The sequence below is a fragment of the Prionailurus viverrinus genome, chromosome D4 (assembly GCF_022837055.1).
Source record: "Prionailurus viverrinus isolate Anna chromosome D4, UM_Priviv_1.0, whole genome shotgun sequence".
Lineage (NCBI taxonomy): Eukaryota > Metazoa > Chordata > Mammalia > Carnivora > Felidae > Prionailurus > Prionailurus viverrinus.
Genome location: NC_062573.1, coordinates 55776124 through 55799343, shown reverse-complemented (window position 1 = coordinate 55799343; position 23220 = coordinate 55776124). Strand labels below are relative to the sequence as shown.

The window sequence follows — 23220 nt, the reverse complement described above, 5'->3', positions numbered from 1 at the left end:
TAAAGAGTTGGATGTTTAACCTATTGAGCCACGCCAAGTGCCCCCATATTTATATTTAAAGTAAGTCTATGCCCTATGTACATTTTTCTTTTTCTTTTTTTAATTTTACTTTTTTGTTTTTATTATGTACTACATTGATACACTGCATAACCTTCTAGAAAGGGCAGATGAGCATAACTGAATTATTCTTCATCAGTCAGGAAAAGGCTTCTTCAATCAATATTCTCCAAACACTTTGACACATAGTAACGATTAACTCCAGAGATGTGCCTATCTATCTCTTTGCATCAGAGTCCACCGATACGGATAATAGGCAACCCTTTTTTCCTTGCCCTCGTTACAGAACCTTTGGATGTACGCAGTGGCTCATACCAGGGATGACCAAGCACACTACCATGATGCCGATCCCGGGCAGAATCTTGAACCACCTCGTGCCGCGGCTGCCAGGACCAAGCCCTTCCTTCCTGACCCCTAAAGGTGACCCTATCTCGGACCCTTCCCGGTAGGCTCCTGTAAATTTTTCTATACTGATTTTAGAAAATACTGATTTTCTATACTGATTTTTTCTATACTGATTTTCATTAACATTATTCCATGGACAATTTGTAATAACTTCATTATTCTACAACATAATTTTAATTGTTATGTGGTATTAAATCATTTTATTTACCATAAATTCCCTTCATATTAAATATTGCTTTGTGTTTTAAATATTAGAAATAGCATAACAGTGAACAGCCTTCTCTTTGTCTTATTTCCTTTGGATAATTTCTTAAAAGTGGAATTTTGAATTGTATATGAAAATTAGTTTTAAGGTTCTCAGTATATATTGCCATGTCCCTCTCCAGAAAGAACATATCTGTATGTACTCTTAAGTAGTATAATGATTCACAGATTTCTCTGCATTATCATGACACTAAATATTAATATGCCCTGGGTTTCAACTTAATTAACTTACTACCTGTGAACTGGGACAAGTAACTAAATCTCTCTGCCAATTTCTCTTGGTGATAACATCACCTATATCATGTTTTCTTTGCACTCAAAGGAGATTAATATATATAAAGTATTTGGAAACGGTAAAATCCTACCTAAATGTTAGTTGTTTTGAAAAGTTGTGTTTTTCCCCTATTTTGATCTTTAAGAGGATTTACATATAGTTCTACTAAGATATTATTAGATATTTCTACTTGGAAAGTTTTTTTTCTCCCCCTGGAAATTTATCACATCTTGTGTCAGCCTCACATTGTCTATTCTTCCTCCAACTAGATCCCCCAAACAAACTAGTTTCTCTTCTGGAATATTCTTATTCCTTCAGAGGTACTCTGCCAATTCTCAAGGTAGAAAATACAGTTTTTTTGAGCTCAAATAATGATTAATTCCCATAGTCTTCCTTCCAATGCCTTATATCCACCGCTTGTTCTTTATCGCCTTACTGCCCTGATGCTGTCCTTAGAACAGGAAACTATTGAATATCTGTGGTGCAGATGTGTGCTGTATTTGGCTTCCTTGCTTAAATGGGGATGTCTCCCCATTACCTGCAGGAAAAAACCCCATACCTCCCAAGCACAGTCCTTCATACCAGAGACTGTGCTGTTCCTTTCATAAGAGACTTTGAGATTTAATATTCTCTTCCCTTGCTCATCTTTTCTCACTGTGCTCATCACTTCATAAGCCCAAACTTGGGCTGATGCTAACTAGCACTGCTAAAGGTAGAGAGATATAATTTTTTCTTGCAAAAAAATAACATATGATCCCACTTCTTTTACTTGTGAACTTCCTTTATAGTCTACACATTTTCTACAGTACTGAAATAACTGGCATTAAAGGTCTTAACAAGCATCTATTTAAAAAATTCAGTTCAGTGAGTCTGAGGCCCAAGGATATTAGAAAACCCTCATTTCAGGGGAAAAATGTTAACACGGGGCCTGCTGTAATACATGCTTCAATTAGACAAAATACACTGATTAAGAAAATGTGTCTGTAATCTACATTTTTCTTTATTTCTTTTCTTTTTTAAAGGTTTTATTTTTAAGTAATCTTTACACCCAATGTGGGGCTCAAACTCACAACTTCAAGATCAAGAGTTGTGTGCTCCACCAACTGAGCCAACCAGGTGCTTCTACATTTTCTATATTTCAACTGACTATTTAACTGAATTCATTTCTGTTTCTTGTTGTATTTTAATTTTTTTTTTTTTTAAAGCATCTGCACATCCAAGAAGGCATTTTGTCTGGCTCAAACAGGATGTTTGATATATTCAACTTGGCATTAACATTTATTCAAAATAATCAGTATTTTCACGATTTGGGGCTGTGACTTCCTCGTAGAATTGAGAAAGAAGATGATGGTGGGTTTTGAGGTAGGACAAACATTCATTAGATTCTGTCATTTTAATCCCAGTGCCAAAGTTACACAAAACAGAAACAGGTACAAAAAAAATATAAGTTTTTTTTTTATATTAGTTACTGATGTTATCAGCAGTAAAAGATTTGTAGCAGTGGACCCCAGAAAATAAAATTCTGGACCTGATGTAAATTTTCTTGTAAGAGCCCCAATGTTTGTATTCTTTCGAAGCTATGTTGTCCATTTATTTTCACCTCACGTTACCGGAATTTGTTGGCTCCGTCTCTATGGAAACCATTCAGAAGGATGATAATGTGAAATCTCATGTGCACAGCCCTCTCTATCAGTGCTGGTGAGGTACAATATTACCCTGTGATTCAAATCCGCTTTCAGTAAATGGAAAAGAATACTCTGTAAAATGTGCCCAAAAACCAGGACTGAAAAGCACAAACAACATTGGCTCCCTCTCAAAATCCTGGCTGCTCCTAAAGTAAATTAACACATCCACTCACAGCCAGGAAGCAATATGGTGAATATTCTCTATGGCCACCAAGAGTGAAGGACCCTGGCCACTATTCAGAAATGCTGAGGCTCATTCATGTACTTTTGAGGCTTATTTTGTAAGGGGAAAGAGAGACAGACCATTTGCATTTGGAGTTTATCATTCAAACTTTTATCAAAACCATAGTGGAAAACATGCCTCAGCAATGCAAATACATTCTCTCACACATACCAAAAGCAAAGCAACAACAACAAAACACAACAACTCTACCTCTTTGATAGTTCTTTCCTGTTCTCTTACTAATGAAGGAATGGAGCATGTTCAAACTAAAAGCTGTGGCCAGGGATCTGGCGCCTATAATGATGGGACACAAGTAACTGCATCTAGGACAAAGCACTCTGAGCAACCAGGTCTGCTTTGCATTCATGCAGAAGCAGAAAATGATGCAAAGGTGCTGTGCTCCCATACATGCAGGATAACTTCTGTGCTGACCCGCACAAATGCCTTTTTCCTCAGAACTACAGGTCTGGACTTGAGGCAGCAGATAACTGTCATCTGTACTGATAGCGAAACACACCTCCAGCCCCTCACAGACTCAAACACACAGAAACCAGTTATGCTTGTGGGTGGTAGGCAGGCAAGTATAAGTTCCCATGTCATAAACAGTAGCCACAGCAGGTTTATTCCTGGTGCTAAGGACACTTTGTGCAAAGTTTAAGTAGGACATTTTCAAAATGCCAAAATTGTCAAAAAATTTGTATTCTTAGATGGGTCTGCATCTTTGTATGTGTGTGTGCATATGTGCATGTATGTGGTATGGTATGTGTACAAGAGGTAGCTCGATGTTTTAAGGAGAGAATGAGGGGGTAGGGAGGGAGTGAGCAGGATCTCAGTGGAATCAGGGAAATGAAAAATTACAAAAATCAGAAAGGAGTGTGAACTCATCTGGTTTTGCTAACTGGTGCTCAGAAGTTAGCTCTTTCCCTCCCACAGAGGGCCCTATCTTCATGTGCTGACTACAACAAAACAGTACATTTTTTGGCAGCTCCTGAGTTTTTGGGGGGGTATGAGGGTTACATATTTGTTTTTAAGGTAAAAAAAAATGGATTAATCAATGTCTCAATAGTCTGTCCTAGGGTGGCGGGTAAAGAGCCACTTATATAAAGCCATTATATACAAATGAGAATTCTGATCACTGAGAATTCAAATTAAATTTAAAATTTATTGCTGTGGAGCATGTCCTTTGGTATTTCAAAAGCTCACGTTGGGGCAACTTATGATTTCCCATAGAGAAGCCTACCTTCCCTTTACTAAAGTTGATTTTTTTACATATGCTAACCTAAAAGACAATCTTTACATCTTGCTATAATTACCTTTGAATTGCAGAGGCAATTGCTTACTCTATCCTCACATGATAATTGGTAGTACTAGAAATTAAAGTTACTTCTTATATCATCAGGTGCCAAGCATTGCAACTTGTTTTTAAATTTTTTTTTACTGTTTTTTTTTTATTTTTGAGAGAGAGAGAGAGAGTGTGAGCTAGGGAGGGGCAGAGAGAGAGGGAGACACAGAATCTGAAGCAGGCTCCAGGCTCTGAGCTGTCAGCACAGAGCCTGACATGGGACTTGAACTCAGAACTGTGAAATCATGACCTGAGCTGAAGTCAGAGGCTTAAAGGACTGAGCCACCTAGGTGCCCTAGGAAATTCAATTTTATCTGCCATTTCCTCCTTTTCTTTGTTCTTCCATATCACTATGGAGGGGAGAGTGAAATTGGGGCTCCAGGAAACTGAGTAAATAGGTTTCTAGAGATTAGGCTTTGATAAGATTGCCTTTTTCTTATAATTTACTAAGATATTGAGCAGTGTAGTAGCAGAAAGAGGGAGACAGAGGATCCAAAACAGTCTTCATGCTGTGAGTGCAAAGCCCAATACAGAGCTTGAACTCACAACCCTGAGATCGTGCCTGAGCTGAAATCAAGAGTCGACCCTTAACCAACTGAGCCACCCAGGTGCCCCTTGAAACTTATTTTTAAATATTAACTGGCACTATATATATTAATGTAAAACCATGTTAATTTACTCAATTTTTCAGCTTGTACTTCCTGGTATGTCTGTGTAAGAAACCAATTGTGTATTATTACAGTTTCAGGTTATTTATATTTGATGTTTTATAAAACTCAAGTACAGCTATACTTATGGACCAAAGAAATGGCATCTGCATACTTGTTATACGTGCCTACATAATTAAAAAAAAAAAAGTTATTTCTGACAGCAACTAACTCAAAAAAAAGTCATCTGGGAATTATCATTGCCTCCACACTTCTGTTTCTACACCAGAAATAAGTGCATACATTCCTTTTGAGACATCAATTGAAATACAATTTCATATTCAAACATTCACACTTCAAATAAAGTGTATGCGATGATAGTGATCCAAAACCAAGAGAAAGAAAGACCCAGGCATCCCCATCTTTCCTCCTCTATAGTCAGATAATATTTCCCACTGGGCAGAAGCAGCAGATGGCCTGGTCTGCTCTCAGGCTCCTTTGGAGCCATGACCTCTGCCTATCAAGAAATATCCAAGGTGTTTTCTTATTTAGTATTGAGATGTGAACCTCTGTTTTGTTCTTCCTATCATAACAGCCAACTGCAACGGAAAATAGCAAAATAGCATGGATGTGGACTTGGGTGTTTTCCTTAAGTGTTGGGGAAACACTTTCAGAGTTGTGCAAACAGTAGCAGCAAGAGTGGGCAGAACAGGGGAACACACACACACACACACACACACACACACACACACACGCATCCCTAGAATAGGAATGAGTTTCCTAATTGGTGAGATAAGAACAGAGCAAGCAACTGAATATGTGCAGCTCCATCCCTTCTTTTACTGTTTCTAGAAGAGCCTGTTCACAGAATACATGTGTTCTCTTTTGCTACAAAGTGTTAAATAATGAAGCTGATATTTTAATCTCCACTTACCTAATACTATGTCTGCTTTTGCCATTGATTATGAACACAGAATATTGGGGGAAGGAGGTAAAGGACACTCCTAAAATCCTGAGAAGGCAATGGACTAAGATTCAGACTCACAGAGTAAGCTCAGACATAGGCTTAAAAAAAAACAAAAAAAAAGACATAACCTTAAAATCCCAGTGTCTCCGAAGAATAAAGCCCTGAATCTGTCCACCTACAAGTTGACATCTTGCTCAATGTGCTTACAAAGACAGAATGAACATTATATTGGAACAGATTAACACCATCGACATTTTAGAGCTCTAGAATGTTTTAAGGGAATAAAAGTGGGAAGAACCTCAACATTTTCTTTACATTTAAGTAAGGAAATTTCCCAAACCAGAGAAAGCCAGGTAGGTTCCTGGAGGTTAGAGACAACACAAGAGTGTAGGTGTTAGTGTATAAGTTCTGATGCTCCAAGGGGGAGGAGGGCATGGGAAAATGGAGGGGAATAATGCAAATCAAAACACAGTACTCCTGTATTCAATCAACTAATACATTACCATCCTGCATTCTCCAGTAAGTTCCGCAAAATCGTCTGTGGCACAGAGCAGTTATAATAGCCCATGCCCATATACGATCTCCAGATCTGGTTTTTGCTGGAAATGGCATGCAGAGTTGTAAGGATTTCATTTTCACCTGATTGTAAGAAAGAGAGAAATATTATAGGCAAAAAATATCGCAAAAGAGAGCTTTAATTATAGTTGAAGACCTTTATTTCATTTGAATATACCCTATATATGAAAACAGCTATCTGGAAAATATAAGAATCAATCCCTTAACAACACTAAGGACTAAATGTAGAAATTTCAAAAATCTACAAAATAGTACTCAATTACTCCTCAAAGTTGGTTCCTCACAATTTTTTTTTTTGGCTCCCCTTTTTTGGCTTTGTTAGAATTACCCAATTTTAATACTTGCCTCATTCCAACTTTCCTCTGGTTCCTTTACATTTCTGTGGTATTTACACCAAATAAAAATTCAGTTTTCTCTTAGTAAAGTACTGTTTTCCCTTTTAAATTGCCTTATACCAATATTGGCATAAGTCTTAAAAATACATGACCTATATTTTTCTCTAAAACTCCTCTACTAACTCTGATGCTTTTCCCTTTGTATCACTGACAGGGCTACTTATTTATTTTTTTAAGGTTATTTATTTATTTTGAGAGAGATAGAGACAGCATGTGCGAGCAGGGTAGAGGCAGAGGGTGGGGGGGGAGGGAGAATCCCAAGCAGGCTCTGAGCTGTCAGCGCAGAGTCTGACATGGGGAACGAACTCACGAACCATGAGATCATGACCTGAGCCAAAACCAAGAGTCAGACACTTAACCGACTGAGCCATCCAGGCACCCTTGAAAGGGCTACTTATAAAAAGCTCTTCACCCAACAGTGTAAAATATTAGTTGTCATAAAAGATGTAGTTAAAAAAAAATGTTTTTAGTGTTTATGCATTTTTGAGAGACAGAGTGCGAGCAGGGGAGGGTACAGAGAGAGAGAGAGAGACCGAGTCCGAAGTAGGCTCCAGGCTCCCAGCTGTCAGCACAGAGCCCCATATGGGGCTTGAACTCAGGAACTGTGAGATCATGAACTGAGTGATAGTAGAATGCTTAACCAACTGAGCTGCCCAGGCACCCCATAAAAGATGCAGTCTTAACCAGAATTCCCATTAGAGCATTTAGATAATTGAAAAGGAAGTACAAAGTTTTTGGTACAGGTGCGACCCTATTTGGGGTCATTCGTATAATAATAACAAAATAATAATCGCATCTGACATTTGAGCATTACTCTTTGCCAAGAATTGCACCAAATGCTTTTCATGCAGCTAAGGAATCTAAGGCATGAACAGGATCACTGGCCCAAGGCTACATCGCTTTTAAATTGAATGGTTACAACCCAGTTTATCTAACTACAGATTCTACACTTTCCCTCCAGGTACAGACCTGCTACAGGTACAGCACTTATACTAACAGTTTCCAGATACAAATGACCTTACATGGTTCTTTCTCTGCCTTTCTGCATATAGATGCATCATGCTGCTAAAAATTTAACTACTTGGGCAAACGTCTGGCTCTTTTAAGATCTTCTCAGGGACTCAGTCACTTACATCTTAGAATTATCTGATTTTATTGTTACTATATCAGAGAAAAATATACAGCCGTCTCTAAAATGGCCAACTGGCTAGAAGGATGCTTCACTTTCTTTTAACCTTTCTGAACTCTATGTGAATATTACTCTCATTACTCCTTTATCCTCAAAGAAAGCACTTTTACCCTCCAATCTACCTTCCCACTCCACATGCTTTCACAAGAAATATATTTACAAGAAATGTATCATTTTGCCAGACTAAGTTAAAGAAAGAGAAGACAGGGTTTTTTTCTTAATTTGTTTATTTTTGAGAGAGAGAGAGAGAGAGAGAGACAGAGCATGAACAGGGGAGTGGCAGAGAAAAAGGAAGACACAAAATCTGAAACAGGCTCCAAGCTGTCAGCAGAGTCTGACGCGGGGTTTGAACCCACAAACCATGAGATCATGACCTGAGCCGAAGTCGGGTGCTTAACTAACTGAGCCACCCAGGTGCACCAAGAGAAGACAGTTTTGTTACCTGAGTAAATATCATTCAACTGACTTATGATAGACAACCTTGCCTTATTCCATTGAAAGTCTAGGAATATGTGAAGTTCAATAAACCAATATCTGAGGAGATATAGCATCCTTAGCAATTATGCAAGAAATCCAATCACTTACCAAAGTCTTAGGATAGAGTGATTGAGAAGTCCATTAGGAGCTGGGATAGACTAGCAGTGCCTGGCGGGCCCACTATTCAGCAAGGCCAGCTTCAATTAAGATCCTATAAAAGAGGGACGGGTCCCTTTTCCATATTATGTCATGAGGACAAAAGGTCTAGCATCCAAATGAGAACAGTCTGTGAAGGACTTTATCTGTCAAATCAAGAGTTTAATGTTTAGGAGTAACAGAGTACTAAATAATATGATCTTTTCTACATTGTAGAAAGAAAATTGTAATGATACTGTGCCTAGGTCAGAGAGGAGACCCTGGAAACAGGGAGGTATGGTAAGAAGCCAGTACATTAGTCCAGGAGGGAGATGGGCAAAGAAGTCCTGTGAACTGTGTCCTAAGATGTTGAAGTCCTAACCCCCGATTCCTATAAATGTGATCTCATTTGGAAATAGGGTTTCAGTAACGTAATCAAGTTAAGATGAACTCAGGCTATATTAGGGTCAGCCCTAATTCAATGACTGGTGTCCTTGTAAGAAAAGGGAAATGTGGATATAGAGCAACACATCACCATGTAATGACAGAAGCACTATAGGATCAACAAGCCTTGCTTCTCAAGCTTGACTTTTTTTCTTATTTTAGTGATTAAAGTTTCCCCCCCCCCTTAAAAAATTGGACTGAGGATCAAGTGAATTAATGGGAATTGCAGGAAGAGGAACCCCAGAGACATAATAACATGGCTGCAGTCAACTGAGTACTACCCCTCTCTGCTCCCGTAATTTTTCATCTGGAGCTCTCTTGGCTAGTAACCTCTATGCTTCTGGGTCTTCTCTATAATTAATTATTTTGCTCTTCACTTATGCCAGTGGGCCTTTAAATTTCTTCAAGTGTTTCATTCAAGTGTGTAAGGCATAATGGCAGCTATAAGGGATATAGATATCTGAAGACCTTGAACTGATGTGGAATGTGCCAGTGGGTACCTGGCTAGTCTGGGTTCATGTCTTCTTTTCCTAACTGTTTAAGGCATATGGCCAGGACAGGAGCAGGGCTTGGGTGGCAGAGGCTACTGGAAAGAGGGGAGCTGGGCTCTAGTTGAGGCACCCACTGGGCTCTACCCTGGACAGCTCTGCTAAGAGGTATGAGAGAATGGGTTTTCCTGCAGAAGGAAAAATCAGATCCCTCCACCATTCTAGCTGAGATTTTGGGGTCTCCAGATACATTATCAGCATCCTTCATAACTGCCACTATCTCTTACACACTACACACACACACACACACACACACACACACACACACATACACACACACAATACCCAGAGCATGAAAATGATCAAACTTGAGACAATGAAGTTTCTAATCCTATAACAGATTTATTCTAGTCCTCACTGGACCAAACTGCCAAAGCACTCATGTGCTCTACCACTATTCAGCTTGGGGCTAACACAAATGTTCCCCATTTGGCTCTCATCATAGCTGGTCTTTACAACCAATTTTACCTTCTCTTGGGAAGAAAGTGAGTTAATAGAATGTACACCAAGCTAATTGACACTGCTGAGACATCAAGAGTAGGGTAGTTATTTGGCCACACTTTTCAAAGTGAGAATGGTGTGGAAGTCTTTCTCATTCTCTCATCCATTGTTCATCCTGAAGACACTTCCCACCTGTAGACCAAGGCAGTTTGTGACTTGAAGAACAAAGCTGCTCCTTTATTGTGATAAAATCAAGACCTCAGGCTGCATCAGTCACATATCATAAAAAACATTCCCAGACACACAGCTTAGTGGGTAAGTGCCTGAATTGTTTCAAATGTCTGTTCACTGCTCACCATTTCTCATACCCACTAATGAAATCTCACTTTGGCCCAATTAGCAAAAGAGCCAACCCCATGTATTTAGGAGTCCAGAGTTTGAATTACTATGTTAAATGATGCCAACCAAGATCCAATGGACATTGAGAAAAAGAGGAAAGAGGAAAGGTCCACAATTAGAGATCTACCTACTGAACCTATCTCAAATGGAACCTAGCAGAATCAGTCTCTAAGGGCAAGTTTTGGGGCATGATTGGTCTAAATAAAAGCCAAAATCCTAAGCATGCAAATCTACCACTGCACTTCACACTAGATTTAGATTCCTTTCTCTCTTGGAACAGAATTCCTTTCTAGGGAAAATAGTGTAGGATCTATAACTGTAACGTGGCAGTCTTTTCCCCCTACCTAGTAAGAGAAGCATTATAAAGAGGCAGTTGTGCCATCCAAACCTTGGGCAGCATGGCCCAAGGAGAACTCTGTGGACAAGACAGAGAGGAAAAAGATTCCATCTCCCCCAGAGCAAACCCCACAACAGTGCACATTCCTCACTCTTCCTTCCAATGTGACAAAAACAGCTTCCTTCTGTAACCAGACCCAATTCCAGTAACTGTTTTCCTTAATGAGAATGGCAGTGAAACTAGGGGGTAAATGAGACAGAAAGAGAAAGGGAGTGTCCATTAAGAAACACTTGGAGACAAGTGTCATTCTTCAAATGCTTTCCTATAGCCTCCCAGGGGAGCAGCTAGTCTCACTATTGTGCCCCTCCCCACCCCCAGCCATGAAAGTCCCCAGGCAATCCTTCAGGAATTCAAGCAGTAAGTTCTTTTCTTATGGAACAAACCCTGCTTCTGACCTTGTTTACTAGTTTGCCTCTGAGCATTGCATAATGCCCTGGTTCTAATGTACCAAGAACAGAGTTCAGTGGCCTGAGCCCTGAGTCCCTAAGAATCTACAGGTGGGTCTCACACTGCTCCTCTTGCTGTTCCTCTTTGCAAAATTCAGAATGAACACTTTCTTGTTACATAATTCCATGTGAGACTTTCCAATAGTGACTCCCTTCTGTCACCAGCACATAAAACATCAAGGAGGGCTTTGTACTAACCACTACACTAAATAAATACTTTCTAACAGGAATAAACTAATTTAGCTATTAAATACTCAGTGCACTCTAGGCCCAGATTATAATTTTTCATGTGTGTGAATTTTGACAAAAATTGGAAAAATATCATTAGAATAGACAGGCAGGCTGTATGGGTTAATATTCTTGTGGCTTCAAAACACATGCATACACACAGTTCCCTCTTATGCTTTAACCTATCACCCCTAACACATAACCCCATGATTACTTTTTGTGTCAGTTATATGAAAAAAATGTATCCATGCTTTGCTTCTGGTTTTTGACAATCTAAAAATATTAGGCATAAGTTTCCATTGAGAGTATATATGATTCTGCCATTTATATTAAAAAGAGAATACATATGTATATGCAATCTATTAACAACATCTCTTGAATGATTCTCAAAAAACTAATAAGAGGAGACTGAAGGGGTCTTGCTTTTTCCTATTTATCTTTGTTTTAAAATTTTGGACAATATTTCTATAATACTCAAAAACTAAAAATTAAGTTAAAATGTTATGTGCAGAACAAAATCCTTCTTGGTGAAATCTATGAACGTAGACACCTATCAGTTGCCACAGTGGCCAAAAGTCCACAGAGCATTTTCCGAGAAATTCAGCAGCACCCAACGCAGAACAGTCACTCAACCAGTGTCAGAGCCTCCCTCCCACTCCCTGCCCTTCGTGTACTTGGCAAGATACTCAGAAAAGGTCGCCAAGGAAATCATCAGGACTGAAAACCAACACAGTCATATTTGAATTTGCCCAGAAAGACCTTTTTCTGCCAGAGACTGAAGGGGAAAGCTGGGGCCAGCATGTTAAGACACAGAATGCCTTAGCATATTTTTCTTGCCAACCTGCAGATCCTTGGCTTCAAAGCTGCTCAGAAAACAACTGGGTAGGTTCGAAGGTCTCAATCAAGATAAACAGACCATGAATATTCAGATAGCATTTGTCAGGACATTTTTGGATTTTCTGAATGGAAGCTGGAGTTTGTATACAAATTCCATGCTAATCTGTAGCCTTTCGGTAGCATCACCTAATCATTTGCAGCACCCCTCTCCCTCCCCCATAATACCCTGGCTTCAACCCACTTACCCAGACCATAAACCCTACTCCCTCTTGTCAAGTTTCCTCCCCACCAATGAAAGATAGTTTCACAACCAAAGTCTGTGAATTACAGAATCTCTTTATTCCAGGAAGGTAAACCAATTCATAAGCTCTGTGTAGTGTAGAAAAATGCATGGAAACTCTTTGAGACTGGCAGAGGGACACCCACCCTACATGACAAGATGTGGTTGGGACAGCACCATGCAGGCCTGACTTGGGGCTCTGATCCACTTGGCCCTAATCCTGCCAGGTTCTTCCCCATCTTCTTTCTAAGTTAATTAACACACAATCACACCCAGACCCTCATTACCCTCAGGGGTTAGAGCCATCCAGCAGGTACCTCCAAAGTCAAAAGGAGCTGAGGCAAGTTCAATCTTTGTTCGCAATGGCTCCTTGGTCCCTTGTCTCCACAGGAGACAGCTCTTCCCCTACAGCTCTTCTTATTCACTCAAAACATATATAAGATTCAAGATCTTAGTACTAGCTGTAAGAAAACCAGAACAACATCCCACAGTGGGGAGGTGAAGAGAAGGGGTACCATGTCTCTTATTTTCTCCTCAGCCTTGGGTCACACTACTTTCTGTGAGAGGCCTCCTCCACCACATCTTTTCGTTTAATCTATGAACATTTTTTAAAGAAATATACAGAGAAACATTACAATTCATATTTATCTGGAATACCAGTTTACCTATGTAATCAGGCCAAATGGTAAATTTGAAATCAGAATCAGAGTGCAAGTCCTGGATTATTTGTTTTTCCTCATTGCTGCCTTGCGGGGACATTGTTATAGCCAGCAGAACAAAACCAAGGGAAGAATATGTTCTAGGAGTCCAATTCAAACAATTTAACATGCTTGCAGGAAAGAGATCATTTTTTATAGATCAAAGGAATAGGCATAGGGAGAAATTTATAGTCCAACCCAGAACCTTACCCACTAAATTATAATCTCTTTATGAGCAGGGGCATAGCGGGTTGCTAGGCACATAGTAAGTGCTCAGAAAATATGGGTGGATCAAGGTGTTGCAATGAAAACTCACCTAAACTCCCACATATAGCTAGCTCAATATTCACAATAAATAATCACCCATCACAGAATCTCATGATGACAAATCAATGCACAAACTGTTCTCACATTTAGTTCAACTGCATCCTTAAAAGTTTGGGCTTCAGAGAAACGTTTATAAATGGAAATTCAGCTATTAAGCAAGTTCTGTGAAATAATGCACTACATTAACTCATTAATGCAATAATTTCAGAATCTCAGAAATTGTATTTCTTCATTGCTTAATCAGTATGTTGATGCTCTAGATATTGAGAATCCTTACTAAAATTGTTTACATTTTTGTAAAAATACTGTTTATGTGTGTGTAAAATTATGAGGTTTCTTCCTACACAGATGTTCACAATAGCTATTCTGGACCTTCCCACTTTTCTTTAATGTTCAATCTCCCACTTCCTGTCTCTTACTCAGATCATCAGACAGGCAACCTCTCAACACTTATTTCAGAATGTCCTTACACCCTCAGGTGGACTTTATTCCCTTTTATGCCTAAGAAAGGTCCAGAATATGACAATAGGGCACAGAACACCCTACCTCCAGCCTTTGGAATTATTTCTCCTCAGACTGTTCTGCCTCCCTTTTACATGCTCTATTTCCCAACATCCTGGCTTCCACATTTCTTCCCATATTCCATCTCTAGGAAATCTCACTCCCATGAATTCATTTAGAAGACTCACGAAATCTGGAACTCCATCTCTCGACTCATGTTTCTGACTATTGCTTCAACATTTCCAAATGCATGTTCCATGAACACCTCAAACACAATTCTGCTCAAACAAGAGCATAATCTCTACTTCCTCCAGTACCCTCTTCTTGTCCTGTTCCTTCTCTTAATAAGATTACATCACCTCAAGACATTCAGCCTAGAAATTGACTGACAGTCCGTCTGCTGCGTCTCTGGATCAACCACCATGTTTATACTGAAACCATAATCCCCATAGGCTACTCCCAGTCAGTTACTAACAACAGCAAGAGAACTAATGCAGGCCCATTCTTGTAAGCTGTGGGACCCCCTCCCATGGGCAACTTTGACTCAAGGACTCTCATTTGGACTGACCAAAAGTTTCTTAGATCTGTGATGCAGTCTAAGAGTTTCCTAGCCATTTCTCCTTCCATCCCTCTCCCTTTCCACCAGGGTCAGATCTGCATCACAGTCTAAAGGTTCCCCTGCCTTCTCTTGTTCCCACTCCCAGTAAATTTCTTGCATATCTAATATTGTCCTGGTGAGTATTTCTTGGTGGACCTGAATGAATGCACATTTAAAATCTCACCTCTAAACTCTCCAACAATCTCCCAGCTGGTCTCCTTGCCTCTGATATCAGAGGCACTCTGCAAAACACAGTCATGTCACTTCCCTCTGTAATAACTGTTATTATCTTCTCATTAGAGAGAAAAAATAAATCCTTTATCATGGCTCTGAGCCCCCCCATACCTTGTTTTCTATACCTTTTGGCAGCCTGATATTCTACATACATGGTCATTCACCATATCAAAATAACCATGTTATCTCTATACCTCCATGTCTCTGCTCATGTCTTAACTTCAGCCAAAGCATTCTTCCTAATTTACAGATCTCACTGCTACTCAATATCTATCTCCCTATTATTTATAACCTAGAGTCAGGGTCATATCTTTATCATCCTTTACCCCTTGATTCTTACCCTCAGTGCCTAAAATGGTAACTTATCTTCAATAGAAGCTTCCCAATAAATGAGAAAGGGAAGCAGATGGAGGAAGCTGTAAAATTAGCTTTGATGATAGCTTATAACCCATTGGTGACAAAGGTGAGTAGATGGGGACATTTAGTGTATGGGCAAATGGACCTGTGTACCATAATAGTCCTTAGGAGTAACACTATATTTACAATATAGTGATACAATATGACTGATTTCATTTTGATAACATTGAATAATTGTAACAGATAAAATTATTTATAATTTATGATAGAAATATGTGCTAATTTGGATGAATGTGGTAGTTTAAAAATGTCTGCAGGGAGGGGCGCCTGGGTGTCTCAGTCAGTTAAGCTTCTGACCTTGGCTCAGGTCATCAAGCCCCACGTCGGGCTCTGTTCTCTGACAGCTCAGAGCCTGGAGCCTGCTTCAGATTCTATGTCTCCCTCTCTCTCTGCCCCACCCCTGCTTGCATTCTGTCTCTCTGTCTCTCAAAATTGAATAAACATTAAAAAAAAATTTTTTTTTCAATGTCTGCAGGGGAAAAAAATGTCTTCAGGATATTTTTAGGGCAGTGAAACTATTCTGTATGATACTATAGAGGTAGACACATCATTATACATTTCTCCAAATCCATAGAATGTACAACACCAAGAGTGAACCTTAATGTAAACTATGAACCTTGGGTGTTGATGTGTCAATGGAGGTTCATCAGTTGTGACAACTGTATCACTTTGGGGAGCGGGGTATATTGATAATGGGGGAGGCTATCTCGAGGCAGGAGGTATGTGGGAACTCTGTGCCTTACACTTAATTTTGCTCTGAACCTAAAAGTGATCTAAAAATTAAGTCTAGGGGCGCCTGGGTGGCTCAGTCGGTTGGGCGGCCAAGTACGGCTCAGGTCATGATCTCGCGGTCTGTGAGTTCAAGCCCCACATCGGGCTCTGTGCTGACAGCTCAGAGCCTGGAACCTGCTTCCTATTCTGTGCCTCCCTCTCTCTCTGCCCCTTCCCTGCTTGGTCTCTGTCTCTGTCTCTCTCTCAAAAATAACATTAAAAATTTTTTTTAAGATAAATAATTAAGTCTAGTAAAAAAAATACATCTGTACATTCTTTTTAAGTCCTGTTTTCAAAGGGTGGAGACATAGCATATCCCCTAGGTCCTCCATTGTTGTAAATAGCACGATCCCATCCATTTTGTGTGTATGTGTGTGTATACACATATATACCATGTCTTCCCTGTTCATTTTTTTTATTCCACTGTGTGTATGTGTATGTATACACATATATACCACATCTTCCCTATTCATTTTATCAGTGGACACAGGTTACTTCCATATCTTAGCTATTGTAAATAATGCTGTGCTAAACATAGGGGTGCGTGTCTTTTCAAATTAGTGTTTTCATTTCCTTTGAGTAAATACCCACTAGTGGAATTATTGAATCATATGACATTTCTATTTTGAAGTTTCTTTGCAAAGTTCATACTGTTTTCCAGAGTAGCTGCACCAATTTACATTCCCGCCAACAGTGTAAAAGTGTTCCTTTTTCTTTATCCACATCTTTGCCAACTCTTGTCATTTGTTGTCTTTTTTATTTTAGCCATTCTGACAGGTATAAGGTGATACCTCATTGTGGTTTTGATTTGCAGTTCCCTGATTATTAGTGATGTTGAACATCTTTTCATATGCCTGTTGGATATTTGTATTTCTTCTTTGGAAAAATGTCTACTCAGGTCCTCTTCCCCAGATTAATTTAATCTGATTGTTTTTTAGTATTGAGTTGTATAACTTCTTTATGTTTTGGATATATTATGCTAAGTAAAATAAATCAGACTGAGAAAGACAAATACCATATGATTCCACTCTTTAGCAGAATCTAAAAAAAGAAAACGAATGAGTAAACAAAAAATAGAATCAGACCTATAAATACAGAGAACAAATTTGACTGATGGTTGTCAGAGGGGATGGAGGGGAAGGGAGTGGGCAAAATGGGTGAAGGGGAGCAGAAGATACAGGCTCTCAGTTATGGAATGAGTATGGCATGAGAATAAAAGTCACAGCATAAAGAATATAGTCAATGATATAAGGAATAGCACTGTATGGTGACAGATGGTAACTGCACTTGTGGCGAGCACAGCAGAATGTATAGAGTTGTCCAATCACTATGATGTACACCTGAAACTAATGTAACATTATGTGCCAACTATATTCAAATTAAAAAAAAAAAAGCACACGCTTTTAAGTGAACATTAATTCCCCTTCCCTTGAATTCAGGCCAGACTTAATAACTCATTCTAATCAATAGAAAGTGGTGTTAAGTGATGCTATAGGAATTCCAAGATTATGTCATCAAAAGGATAGCTTCTGCCTGGCTTTCTTTCTCTCTTGAATCACTGGCTCCGGGGGAATTCACCTGTCATGTGAAGACACTTAAGCAGCCCTTGGGAGAGACTCATGTGGGGATGAACTAAGATCTCCCACACAGACAGCACCAACTTGCCAGCAGTTGTGAGTGAGCCACCTTGCAAGTGGCTCCTCCAGGCCTAGATGAGCATCCACCAATATGTGGCAGCAATATCATAAAAGACTCTGAGCCAGGACCATCCAGCTTGGCTGCTCCTGGATTCTTGACCCACAGAAACAGTGAGGATAATAAATGTCCAATAAATATTTAAGCCATGGAGTTTTACAGTAACTTCTTATACAGCAAGAGATAAAGGATATAGTAGCTTCCTCCCCCGCCCCCCCCCAGCCCCCACCACCAAAAAGTCAGTTTTTAAAATATTTTAAAGAAGTAATTTCAGGGGCACCTGGGTGGCTCAGTCAGTTAAATATCCCATGCAGCAGCGGTTGTGAGATCAAGTCCCTGAGATAGAGCCCCAAGGCCAGCTCTGTACTGGGCATGGAGCCTCCTTAAGATTCTCTCCCTCCCTTTGCCCTTCTGGGGTGATGGTGGGGTTCGTGGGGTTTGGAGCTGAAGGCCAAGAATTCTTGAAGACATCTGGTGCAAAAAGGTGATTTTATTGAAGCACAGGGACAGGACCCGTGGGCAGGAAGAACTGCACTGGGGTTGTGGAGTGTAACTGGTTACAAACCATGGATTTGGGGAAGGTAAAGTCCACAGGCAAGTTTCCGCTGAGACTTCCACATGCTAAAGACTCACAGATTACTGGAGGCCTAGCTATTGTCAAGCTAAATTTGTTTCTCCCCCTAGCAAAGCATTAACATGAACACAGTAGGGAGTTCCTGGAGAAATGTTATACTCTTATATTTGCCACAAGTATTTGTCAATGGGCTGCAGGTTATAAGGAAATTTAGTTTTATCTGCCATTTCCTTCTCCTTTGTTCCCCATATCACGATGGGAGGGTGATGTCAGGGCTCCAGGAAACTCAGTCTACAGGTTACTGGAGATTAGGCTATTGATGGGATTGCCTTTTTCTGGTAAACTGGTGTACTCTTTATCAGTTTAACCATTTGTTTTGTCCTTTCATTGTCCTTGTGATGAGGGAGGATGGGGCAAGCTGAGGGCAAAAGTGCAGGCTAACAGCACCCTCCCCACCCCAGGTGGGTTGTGTATGATAATCCTTGGACACTCTAGGCTCCCAAAACAGGAAAGGACAAAAAAACCCAAATGGTAAACTGATAAGAATCTCCACCAGTTTACCAGAAAGAGGCAATTCCATCATTTCCTAAAATCCAGGAATCCCTACTGTCTTAATGTTAACGCTTTGCTAGAGGGAAAAACAACCTTAGCCAGACAAAGCTAGGCCTCCAGAAAGTCTTTTTAGCATGTTAAAGTCTCTTTGGAAACTGCCCCTGACTCTATAAAATGGTCACCCTCCACCCCCGCACTTATAGTGCAGCTCTTCCTCTTCAAGAATTCTTTCTTGGCCTTCAGCTCCAGAGCTCATGAACCCCCATTACCCCAAAACTTTATCACTTGGGCAGCCAAAAGTGCCTGAGGAGTATCACCCATAATCCCACTTGGGGGAGGGGGGGTGCTAGCTTCTATTTTGCCCTCAACCTGCCTCACACTCCATCAATATCATTTAAACTTTACTGTTTTTAAGTTTATTTTTATTATTTATTTTGAGAGAGAGAGAGTAGGGGAGAGACAGAAAGGGAGAGAGAGATAATGCCAAGCAGGCTCCTCACTGTCAGTGCTGAGTTGGAGGCGGGGCTTGATCCCACAAACCATGACCTGAGCCTAAATCAAGAGACACTCAACCAACTGAGCCACCAGGCGCCCCAATAAGCAATTTCATTTATATAAAATGTTTGATGATGCTGGACGAATTCCATTACCCATTAGCAAGATGAAAAGGAAAAGTTGTTTTTATATGTTATGTTCTTTGTCCCAGTCACAGGACCTATTTTATTTGGGCTCTCATCAGCATGTTTACATGTTTGTATCCTTTATATGTCAATAAATAAGCCCCAAACATTTTAATGCTAAAAATGGTCAATTTATAAAGACTGAGATTTCAACTTTGTATTCTAATTTTAAAAAGGGAAAAAACTGGGGTGGCTGGGTGGCTCAGTCAGTTAAGTAAGTGTATGACTTCAGCCTTAATTCCTGATCTCACAGTTCTTGAGTTTGAGCCCCACATTGGGTTATCTGCTGTCAGCACAGAGCCAGTTTCGGATCCTCTGTCCCCTTCTCTCTGCCCCTTCCTCACTGGTTCTATCTCAAAATAAATAAAAACTTTAAAAAATAAATATAAAAAGTGAAAAAACTGATTATAATTTATTTCAGGACACATCCCTTTTAAAATATTTTCATTTCTCAACTTCTATTGGGATACACCTCCACATATTTAACTGAAATATCCCTGTGGTAATAATAAAAACTATATATGGTCTTTGTCTTTGGAATTTCTTGAGTAATGGGATTCCTTTGTTATTCATAAGAAGCCCTTGTAAAAAGTCACATTTATGCTAATGAAGTGTTTTAGGGTGGTGTCCCTAAAAAGCCTCAGGATGGGGCTGGTTAGAAAGACCTAAAAAGACCAAGTGATAAGAGGGTGGGAATTTTCTTGGCCTCACCCACAGACCTCTGAGGAGAGGAAGGGGTGGGGGTGGGAGGCTACAGATTAATCTCGGACAAAATTTGATGAGCTTCTAGGATGGCTAATGCATCCACATGCTGAGAGGGTGGTGAGCCCCAAGTTCCACAAGGGAAGAAGCTCCTGTGCTCAAAACTCTTATGGACCTCACCCTATGTACCTCTTCATCTGGTGACTCATCTGTATCTTTTATAATATCCTTTAAAATAAACCGGTAAACATATGAAATGTTTGAGTTCTGTGAGCTGCTCTAGCAAATTAATCAAACCCATGAAGGGGATTGTGGGAACCTCCAATTTATAGCTTGTTGGTCAGAAGCACAGGTGGACTTGGGATTGGCATCTGAAGAAGAGGCAGTTTTGTTATTAAGTCCTTAATCTGTAGCATATTATGCTACCTCCAGGTGGATAGTGTCAGAATTGAGTTAAATTTGTAGAACACCTAAAGAATTCCTTTTATCATGTTGGAACATACACTAGAATCCCTGAGTGATTAACATAATTATTCTGATTAAGATTCCATGAACAGAACTACAACAACCTTAAAATACTTCCCTAATTATGCTTTTCATGCTGCATTTGCCATTTTCTGTTCTCAGTGAAGATACTGCCTTTATTCCTTTGCATTTTTCCCTTCTTATATGAAGTATATTTACACACCAAAAGAACATAGTCAATGTAAAGGTATTGTCTTTGCTTCTAACTGGAGAAGATATGTTTCAACTCTTTATGTTGTTCCAGAAATCCCATTTCTCCATCCAACTGCTGAATACTCACAGCATTTTATCCAAACTTCTCAGGGCACCTGGGACTTTTTAACTGTGTTTAACTTTTTAACTGACATATTTATATTAAGAAGGTAAGATATAAGCTTGAGGAGAGTGATTATGTTTACTCATATATTTTTCCTCACAGTGCTTTGCACATACTAGATGGCCGATGAACATTTAGCAATTTAGGCAATAGACTGACTTTCCAAGGTATCAGATCCACAGCCATCTGCCTAATAAGAATTCATGACAAAAATAAAAGGACAAGATAGATTCTATTGTAAGAGACTGAATACACAAATAGACAATGGCAGACCATATATTACCACAGAACTTTCACCCACAACCTGCAGCAACCTGCTCAAGAAACCAACACCTTTTCTTTTTTTTTTTTTTTTTTTTTTTTTTCAACGTTTATTTATTTTTGGGACAGAGAGAGACAGAGCATGAACGGGGGAGGGGCAGAGAGAGAGGGAGACACAGAATCGGAAACAGGCTCCAGGCTCTGAGCCATCAGCCCAGAGCCTGACGCGGGGCTCGAACTCACGGACCGCGAGATCATGACCTGGCTGAAGTCGGACGCTTAACCGACTGCGCCACCCAGGCGCCCCAACCAACACCTTTTCTATAACAAACTCCAGAAGCCAGCCTGCTGTAAGTTAGACTTGCAGAAAGTCAACTTGTTATCTTCAGTGACTATGCAGCAAACTGCACAATAACTTACATAATAATTGACCAAAAATTATTGGCCAGGACTTGATTAATAACTGACAGCTACCTTAATTTTGGTGTTGGCTTCTGATGTAGGACCAACCATAAAAGCCAAATACACACCCTTAACCAATCACACAGGATCCCCTGCTTCTACTTGCCTCCCCTACATCTTCCGCATGCCAATAGCCCCCAACACTGGCATACCTGAAGCCTTTCCTTTATTTCACTATAAGGTTTTCCCATTCCTCTGCCAAAACAAAAGGCTGACTCCCCCTATAACAAGTACAGAATAAATAGTCTTTGCTTTTCTCATTTGACTGGTCTTCATTTATTTCCACAGCTGCATAGTGAAAGTCCACTAGTATTAAAAAGACAAATTAATTCATATAAACTGGGAACTTGGCCAGGTAAAGGCCAAAGGTGAGCCTTGTCACAAACTGAGGAGTCTACAGACAGAACCCAATGATGGATATCATCCAGCTGAAAGACACCTGACATCTATCACCTGGGGAAGTGTTATCCTGTTTAGGTGTCCTTGAGATCAGTGCAGGAAAATGCCCAACCCCACTTGGGTGACATAGTCACCACCTGCAGCTGCATTACACAACACTCCTTCCATTAACCATTTATTAAATAACACTCTAAAGGATGTGGCTTAGTACATTAAGTTCCCACAAGTCTGTCAAAAGTCTCATTGTGACAGCTCAGCTGCTTAGTTCTGCTTGAACACTTTGAACATTAGAGGGGTTAATGTCTTTCTTCCTCAGCATGCTCACAATAAGCAATGTGCAATTTTGTGTAAACTTTAAACCCTGCAGCTTCTGTGCAGTTCTGGACTAGTTCAGTCTGGTCAGCTTGAGATTATTTTACTGAGAATACTACACAGAGAGGCATACCATAGCTAAAAGTGATTAGTTGGTTCATACACAAAGTACTTTGAAATTTGGTATTATAAAATAGTTACTGTAGAAAATCTAGAAAAAACAAGGTAATAAAAAGAAAGCTAAAATCATCCCTCATGGCCCATCCAGGGAAATGAATGCTGCCATTGATATATATCCTTCCTATTTTTTTCTCTTTATGTGTATGTGGGTGAGGGAGAGTGGATTCACTTGAACAGGATAATAGGATTTTGAATTGAGTAGCTTTGCTTCTTTGAAGCATGATTTACTGAGAATTCAACTGATAATCAAGGTATTCTTTCAAAGCACTTAAGTGTCCAAGGGGAGGGGAGCATCCCTCAGGACAGATGGATCATCTGATTCTGTCAGGCCACTCTATCCAGTACATGATGGTCCCTCTG

General features: G+C 39.9%; 1 protein-coding gene across 1 annotated transcript in view; it reads right to left on the bottom strand.

Annotated features, from left to right (window-relative positions):
- The window catches only part of GLDC (glycine decarboxylase), a 98393-nt gene that overhangs the window by 70850 nt on the left and 4323 nt on the right, over positions 1-23220 (bottom strand). The window contains exon 3 of the mRNA XM_047831420.1: positions 6368-6503. Coding sequence (XP_047687376.1) covers positions 6368-6503 — 136 coding nt within the window. The remainder of the gene's footprint in view (positions 1-6367; positions 6504-23220) is intronic.